General features: G+C 37.9%; 1 protein-coding gene across 1 annotated transcript; it reads right to left on the bottom strand.

Annotated features, from left to right (window-relative positions):
* Nucleotides 1–5,195: 5,195 nt before the first annotated feature.
* Nucleotides 5,196–7,828, bottom strand: LOC103929486. The gene is made up of 3 exons (XM_009338696.3): nt 6,958–7,828; nt 6,452–6,614; nt 5,196–5,908 (listed from the first exon to the last, which is right to left on the bottom strand). Exons 1-3 carry the CDS (start codon nt 7,759–7,761, stop codon nt 5,454–5,456), a joined length of 1,422 nt encoding a protein of 473 aa, XP_009336971.2. The 5' UTR covers nt 7,762–7,828; the 3' UTR covers nt 5,196–5,453.
* Between the last annotated feature and the right edge of the window lie 1,131 nt (nt 7,829–8,959).

The following is an 8,959-nucleotide window of genomic DNA, read 5'->3' as shown; positions in this document are numbered from 1 at the left end:
TCATCAGGCAATGAACCTAGTCTTTCAGATTACGGAGAGATTTAGGAAGTGTGAAACAATCACGCTAATAAATAGTAAATAAAATAATGGTTCAAATCTCAAAATTAAAGTCACTTAGTATTACGGTCTAGTAGTATTTTTCTTCACTTGTAAGTAAGAGGTTTTAGGTTCGATTCCAGGCGTATTAGAACCATATTATTATTAGCTCATTGTGAGGCTCAGCCGCCTCCCCCACCCTTTTAGATAGGCCTGACAAATGGGTTGTGTTTAATGTTTTCGTATAACACCTGTTATCTTAATGGGTTCTTAACATGTTGGGTCACTTTACCGCCCCGTTAAGAAATTTTTTTTTTTCTTTCTAAATTTGCACATACCACCTTACTGTGTAAATATTACTTTATAACATAAAAACACATTTGTTGTTAAGTACTACATCTATATACTCCAAAATAAGAGCTTAATAAAAAAACATCAATACACTATTAGTCTACTGCAAAATATCAAATGTGTAAGAATATGCAAAATGAAAGAGTTTTTCTTTTCAAGGTTGTGAAGCCTTTCTAAGAAGTTAAAACAAAATACATATAAAAAAAAAATATTAACAAAAACAAAAGGTTAACGCAAGCTTAGAGACAATCGGTATGGTGGAGGAAGACTTGAGAGGTGGTCGTGGACTCGTGGCCGAATTTGAGGTTCGAGACTAAGATGAGAGAGAGAGAGAGAGAGAGAGAACGGCTACTTCAATTTGAGCCTTCGCCATTGAGAATGAAAGAGAGAGAGTGCAAAGTTCAATCGAACCGGTTGTTTTTATATTAGAGAGTGCAAAGTTTTGAGTCTATATTCATAGCAAAAAATAGTCTCTCCACCAAAGCCGTTGTAAGCGGTAATATCAAAACCAATGTAAATGCTTACATTGGCTAGGATTAGATTCTGAAAAACGTTAGGCGCTAGTTAGACAGCGGACTGAGGTCTTGTAGTTAGGCGCCTAGACGAGATCTAGGCAGGAGCTTAGATGGATTTAAATGAGTTTCTTTTATCGTAAAATAAGCATTAAACAATATTTGCATTATTTTTTAAAAAATAATACAATATTTTAGATAATGTGAGAGTTTAAGATAAAGGATAATACTTGGGACAATACTTACTCACCATTCAGTACCAATTTTACTCACTAGACTTCATGGCCCAATTAAATTACGACAACTGTCATTCTCAACCCTCTATCCAAACAACAACATATCTACTATTCTAGCAACCAAACACTTTAGATATCACCCTTAATACCTCTTCTCTGTGGCCCCCGAATACACCTTGCCCAATCCCTTCCTTCTTCGGCGACCCCAATGCCAATGACCTCCACCATCTCCACCAGAATCATAATTAGGAGACTAAAAGCGTCGTCGCTAGAAGCAGAGGCGTCCAACTCTCGCCGTTGAAGCAAGCCAGCACCGACGACCTCTTCATTCCGCTGCTTAACTTGTCCATGGACAATAATTTGGGATTTTTTATTTTTTTATTTTGTAGTTTTAATCGTTCTTATCCTATGTCAATTGATGTTATTGCCTATCATGTTTTGCACAGGAATCAAACTGTGTGTTTGTATAAGATATGTACTATGATGAGCATCAATTTTATGGTGGAGATGAATCGATGCAAGAGTTTTCTTTTGGCTTTAATTTTTCTTTAGTTGTCACTATTTGGTATAGGGAATATCAAACTGATTAGCCTTCATCTTCTTTGCAAGTTCCGCTGCTCTGCAACAACTTTTTTTTTAATTTTTTAATTTTTTTTAAGATTTCTTTTTCAAATCTAAAAAAAAAAAAAAAAAAAAAAAAAAAAAAAACCCAGCCCTGCTGCAGAAACCAGATCACCGGAGCAGGAATTCTCACTTTCGGCAAGAGCGGAGGGGCTAAAGCAATGCTCCTAGGCGTGTTTTCCAGCGAGGGGAGGGGCGGCCGCCACTCCTCGCCCTCACGTAGCTTCGCCACTGAACCGGAAGGGTGGCATGATATCATCAAAAGTGGTGTCATCCATTCTATTTGAGCAAATTTCTTCCAACTATTAAGGGCAACTGAGATTATGAAAGATTTCAAGAAATATTATGGGTTGGATATTTTGTATCATACTGCTTGGTATTTGATGGTATCGGCGAAGAAAAGGATGTACGGTGACAAGTCGTCGTAATATAGGCATTTAGCGTGAGATGTCAAAGCTATCGCTAGTTCTAATCCTAGCTTACATTATGTGTTGGAGTGCGATTCCCAGTCATCCTATTTCAAAAGAAAAAAAAATCATGTCATTCCATGTTATACAGAGTGGTTTACGTTTTGCAGGTAAATGTTTTCTTAATTTTTAGAGAAGTATTATTGGCACTTCAAAAATCTCATTCTACACTCCTCAAAAGTGCATTTTTCTTTCCAAATATAGAAAGTTTGGAGTGTAGAATGAGATTTTTGAACTGCCAATAACAATTCCCAATTTTTATTCTACATCAATATTAGTGGTGTCATCGTCACATTCTTTAATTTACCTACTAACGTTTGTTCGGGTCTATGTTATTTCTGGAAGGATTCTGATCAGAACCGCATGAATCATTTAAAGAAAACGGAATAAAAGAACATACAAAATGCATAAATTGACGATGAGAAAGGAAAAGAAACAAATAATTTGTCGCTGCCGTTCTCATCTCTTCCCGGCCCTTTTGTTATTTTTGTGGCAACCGAATAGACGGAAACGAAGCTATTTGGGATTCTTCCCTAAAAATTAAGGGTTGCGGATGGCTTGTACAAGTATTTGGACTTTGCGAGACTACTATGCCTTTTCAGATCATGTATTTTTTTTTTCTTTTTCTTGTAAGTTTGGTTTTCAATTTGTGAGAAGTTTTGTTAGAGCATTCTACCTCTATTTCAGTATAACGTACAAGTCAAACGGTAGTCGTCGCAACGTCGTCCAAATACCATTCAACAAGGCCTATATGTTTAGATTTTGTAGTTCTTCACGTTTCCAGGATTCTCATTTTGCATATGTCGTTATACCATCTTGTGATATAACGAAATGTCAAAGTGGCGTTGTTGCAGCTTGTACAAGGAACTACCTCAGGATGTGAAAGATACAGCTGACCGGCTAACTTTAGTGATTTCATGGAAGTTTTCGCCTCTGATGACATGGAAAGAGAACTTGTTCAAGTATTAGCAGAAACACATACGATGGATGGCGAGCTAATCAGTTCAATGAATTTTATAGATAAAGATCACAAACGCAAATCATATATAATTATGCCAGCATATATAGAACAAGTGCTGCATCATAAACTGAAAAACATACAAACTTCAGTTTATGTAGATGGTTTAGTACTCAATTTTTTCAGCACACACGTAACGTTAACTACGTTGGAAAAATTAAAGAGCAATGAAGAATTGAGAAGATGAAGAGCTAGGGAGCCAACAGAGAAGAAAGGAAATGATCTTTATTATCAAAAGACTTGAATAATTACAATATGATTCATCACTCAATTATATAGAGTACGAAGCTTAGCTTCAAAGATAACAGATATAACAAGCATAACAACAATAACCAACTTTATCAATCTAACAACCTTTCAACAAACTCTTGATGGCATGGCACTTTGATGTGAATATTGCCAACATGCCCCCTCAATTTCAACTGGGATTTCCAGTTTGAGATTCTATGAGTGCTTGAGAAATGCAGAACAATAAAATCCTTCTTGTCCATGTACTCCTAGCCTTGCTCCCATCATCAATTAATCCTATGTTCTTGGTGTTTAAAGGTGTCTTCATGCATCTGCATTATCAATTAATCCTTTGCTCCCATCATCAATTAATCAGCCTAGTTTTCAAAACGTCTCTGTCTAGTTGTATTTCTTGTCTTCGCTATGTGACTGGAATTGATAGCTCCACTTAACAAAATTATCATCCTGAAGTTTTACAGTCAACATTCCCAACAACCCTTCAATCTTGACACTTGAATCCACCATTGTATCAACACTATAAACACTTCAAATTGAATCTTTGCAAGAACCCTTCAAACACTTCTAGCTATCGGTCTTTCTAAAGCGATAAAATCTTAATTTTCGTAAGTAAATCACAACAAGAATTCTACACACACTTCTGGCTAACGGCCTTTCTGAAGTGGGATGCAAAAGGGAAATGGCTATCGGCCTCTCTATCCCAACAAACACCTCATTTATCTACAAATTCCATGATTTCAACACTTATGGCTATCAACCTTTAACAATTACGCAATTTGAAGCAAAGAACTTGGACTGCGACACTCCATCAAACACATAGAGTGCAAGATATGAATGAACCTGACAATTTTGCGAACCTTGAATCTGTACCCGAACTAGAAAATATATGAATGAAGATCTTCACCTCTGTTTTGATCACAATCAGCAGAAGTCGGTCAAACGACAACGAACTCACAGCGTCGCTCAAACGTTTCTTAGGAACTTTGTAGATCTTCTTGTATCCGTGCATGTCAATGATCTGATTGAGATGAGCGATGGTGAGATAGAGGTGGGAGTTGGATTGAATAAGGAGAAGGTAATCTTCTAGAAACATCTTGCTCTTGGAACCCGGCAAGAACAAATTTTAGTATGAAATAACACATGCGACTAAGCATTTATTGTTCTGTTGAGAGCCTATGTGATAAATTCTGATCGAACTTCCAAAACCCAGTTGGGAATGATCAAAGCTTCATCTCTCTGGAACCCGAATTCGATCCCTATGTGGATTAAGTTGTTGATGTCGTCGTCTGGGTTGCAATTTCTCTTGAAAAAGATGAACCCATATCAAATCGCCAAGCGATTCTACTTCCCGAGAGTATGGAACCCTTCAAGAAAAAGAGCTGCCTGGAACACGTTGGTGGCACCAAGGATCTCCAAAAGAACACTTCTTCTCAGCCGATTCACATCCACAAAAACTGAGTAAGAAATTGATTCTGCTTCCTTCTCCGATTCAGGGATCAAAGTGAAGAAGGAAAAACCGAAGAACTTGACGAAAAATTCAAGAAAATCTGAAGAGAAAATAAAACTAGAAAATGAAATCTAATTAAAAAAAATACGGAACCACCATAATCAATAGCGTGAGCTTGGTGGCTCTGATGTCATGTTAACTACATTGGAAAAATTAAAGAGCAATGAAGAATTGAGAAGATGAAGAGCTAGGGAGCCAACAGAGAAGAAAGGAAATGATCTTTATTATCAAAAGACTTGAATCAATTACAATATGATTCATCACTCAATTATACAGAGTACGAAGCTTAGCTCCAAAGCTAACAAATATAATAAGCATAACAGCAATAACCAACTCTATCAATCTAACAACCTTTCAACAAACTCTTGATGACATGGCACTCTGATGTGAATATTGCCAACACATAAAACCCTTCAATAACCAATAATAATATTACTACCTGGCCACGCACTCTTAAGCTTATCTCTTGCTGTCACAATCCACAAGAATTTTCTTCATGTTATCAACCAGCTCCAGCATTTGCTCTCTCGAGTGCAACGGTGTTGGATACACACAAACACAGTCCAACCTTCCATTCCTTATTGTGTCGAAAACCGCAATGGAAGGGCCAATGCCATGCACCGAAGAGCAGCCGATGTAGTCATCTACTCCCAGCTCTCGCTGTATGTCATTGTAATCATCAATGATCGTGTCTTCAAACACTGTCATGAATGATGTTCTCAGTGAAGATGATGGGGTCAAGGCCGGGTTATCGATGGCCTTGCACATCACGAAGCTCAGGGTAGCCAAATCCGTGAAGTGTTTGTCGTTCTTTTTGGAGTTTGCAAAGGCCGTGTAGGTTTTCTTGGCCAGCTCCCATAGATTTTCTCCTCCTTTTATGGTGTGGACGAGGGGGATGATAGAGTGGTAATTCCCTGAAGGTCAAACGGTAGTTCTCTTTATTACCATCACGGGTAGAAAAATCCTAGAATTGTATGGTCTAAATAAAAAACAAATCATAGAGTTCTCATCCAGTACGACCTTTTGTAACTATATATATGCTTTGTGGCATCCTATCACACGAGAAAAACTTATGTGAGATTGCTCGTGCCATGTGACACAAGTGGATTGGTCAGCGACATGTGTGTAAATTCAATTTCAAAATGCCATCTCATACATTAATTCTAGATATGCTGCTATTAATTTATTGAGTACTCTTAGCAAACCAAGTTACTGTCAAGTCTTCCTCGCAAGGACAAATAGATAGGTCAAGTATACCAGACACAAACCCAAACATGTCTACCTAGGATTATGACTTTTCATGCCTTCGATTTATTATAGATAATCATAACATGTTAGAACAACTTCTATGACACGAGAGTTGTTACGATAACAAAGTACTTGTTTTGTGAAAATCCTCTCTTACTGTCTGTACGTTTATGTATGATTAAGATCACTGAGAGAGTAGTGTGAATTACCAAAGTGGTGAATTGAAAGAGCTGGATCAAGATCGGAGCGGCAATCAATGAGTGTCAGCACTCCATACTTCTTCTTTTGATTAGGTTTCGAGCATTTATCTGCTGCAATCAATCCAGCAGCCACCAATGCTCCACATAGTTTAATCTCTCTGGCCTTGCATCCCTACAAATTTTGATTTCATATAACACAAGGGTCTCAACAAACTCTATATGTTTTGACCAATGAAAAACCTTATATATATAAATGATAGAGTTATTGGGTACCGGTACTCATCTACAATGTTAGAGTATATTTTGATACAATACTATTGATAGTCTGCTGTTATTGATAGTCTAAAAATGTCATTCTACACTTTCTATTTTTTTTTATATATACAAATTTCTTCTAGAAATATCAACACTCTATCAGCTACTGTAAATTAGTAGCGCTAGCTGCGGTACTACTCATTACAAGCGTGGCGGAAAATTTGAGGCTGCATGCATATCTATATACATATAAAACTTACAGTGAGAATCCTCTTCGTTTCATCTTGATTCATCTGAAACCTCACCACCTGGGACGATCTAACTGATTTGTAGTCTTTGAATTTCAAACTTGACAGCCTGACGGTATTCAGAGAGTAACTAATCATGTCACCCCCACGACTCCAAAAGGGTTTCTTAGCAACCCTAGCAGGAACGAGATCCTCAATTCCAAAATTGGCCTCCCCTTTATTCCCAGTTTCCTTCACTATCCCTTTCCCCTCTCCACCATCATCACCATCATCAGCACTCGTCAAGAACCCTAGCAACTCTCTCAGCATAGTCTCAGCTGTAGTGTGGTCGCATGCTGCCACGTGGAACCTCATCACTGCCACCCACTTGGCGTCCGGTAGGGTGTAGATGGTTCCAAAGAACATGTCATGATCATTTGGCGGAGACGACGATGACGACGAAGTAGTTTTAGTCCAAGTGTTTTGGTTGAGCTCATACTCAAGGATCAGATGGAAGGGAGAGACTGAACTGTTGCTAGGGTTTGAGAGGGTTTCAAGGATTTCCAAAGTTGATGAGAGGTCCAATGTTTTGATTTGGACAAAAGGAGTAGGGGATGTGACAAAGGAGAATGTGTTTGCTTTGGTATTGGTATGGAGCCTAGAGTTGAGGATTGGGTGGGCATTCTGGAGTTTGTGAAGAGCAGTTTGGTATTTGACCATATCCGGGGCTTTGGATATGTCAAAACCTAGCACCGTTATGCCCGTGCCGCCGGGGACCGCCCGGCACCAGCTGTTCTCCATGGCACCAACTGCCCGGCCTTTTGGTTGCTCAGCCATTTTCAAAAGCCTAGTTGGTTGTCGTTGTGGCAGTGGTAGTAGTAGTCAAGGTGGTGGGATTTTATACAAGATAGTGCATAAATTATAAAGAGTTGGGATTGTAAGAACTATAACGCAAATTGGTGAATTTTGCATTAATTTTCTATCTGCCCTCTGTTTGGTAGGTGGTTGCTTTGATGTTGCATTAAAGAAATCTTGAAGGCCCAATTAATTTCTTAGCTATCCCAAATTCCCAATTCCACGAGAATGGACTAAATTTGCTATGCATCTCAACCATTCTTATGTGTAGGTTTGGGATTTGAACTTTGGGAGTTTTAGTGTTTAAAATTAAAAATTTTAAGATAGAAATAGAGTGTGAAGTGCGCAAAAAAAATTTAGTTTATTCATTGAGACATTGCGTCGAATAATTGGTGGGCGTGTTGTCAACCAACCGATGTTGCGCACAAGTATACAGATATTAACACATGCCAAAGCAATCTGAGTAGTATCAAGAGAATTTGGCGTGTGTTGTCTACACAACTTGTCGAGATATGCCTAGCAGATATTACATCAAATACTTGCTTTGCACAAAAAGGACTTGTACCAAACATTCGAAGGGTCCTCAGAAGATCTTCACATGAATATTTTCCAAACCCTGGGTGGTCCTGGGACCTTCATCCCATTAATGTACATCCTCCTCTAGTAATGGGGCAGATCGGTCTCATCATCAACCACATTATAACATGTGTATATAATACTACTATGTAAGGGTATTTTAAGTGAACACAAAAATTTTACATTGAGAACGAGTTATATGAAATGAGGATGATAAGGTGACGATATCTCAAAATAATCATGTGAAAATGTTAAAGCACATGAGTGGCGTATGTATGATATATAATTTAAGATACAACTAGAGACATTCCGTTGCAAATTGAGACCTAATACGAAAATGAAATGAGGCCTTTCTAATTTAGTACCTTAATGTGATATTTTTCACAATAATATAAATTGGAGGTGCATCATACTAGATTTCTAAGAATAAGAGATGAATGATGAATTTTTTATATATATAATGAGAACATGAAGAAAGTACGGCCTAATTTAAAGCAAGGCCTAAAACGTATGCCTTATTCACATTGTATCCGGGCTGCCTCTAGACCTTACCATTTTGATGTCTCTTTTTCGTATAAAGCTTGTTTGGAATTACTTTTAAAAT

This window comes from the organism of the source record quoted next, unplaced genomic scaffold (assembly GCF_019419815.1).
Source record: "Pyrus x bretschneideri cultivar Hongxiangsu unplaced genomic scaffold, Pyrus_bretschneideri_v1 Contig47, whole genome shotgun sequence".
Classification (NCBI taxonomy): Eukaryota; Viridiplantae; Streptophyta; class Magnoliopsida; order Rosales; family Rosaceae; genus Pyrus; species Pyrus x bretschneideri.
Note: the sequence above shows the minus strand (reverse complement) of the source record. Positions and strands in the feature narration are given on the sequence as shown.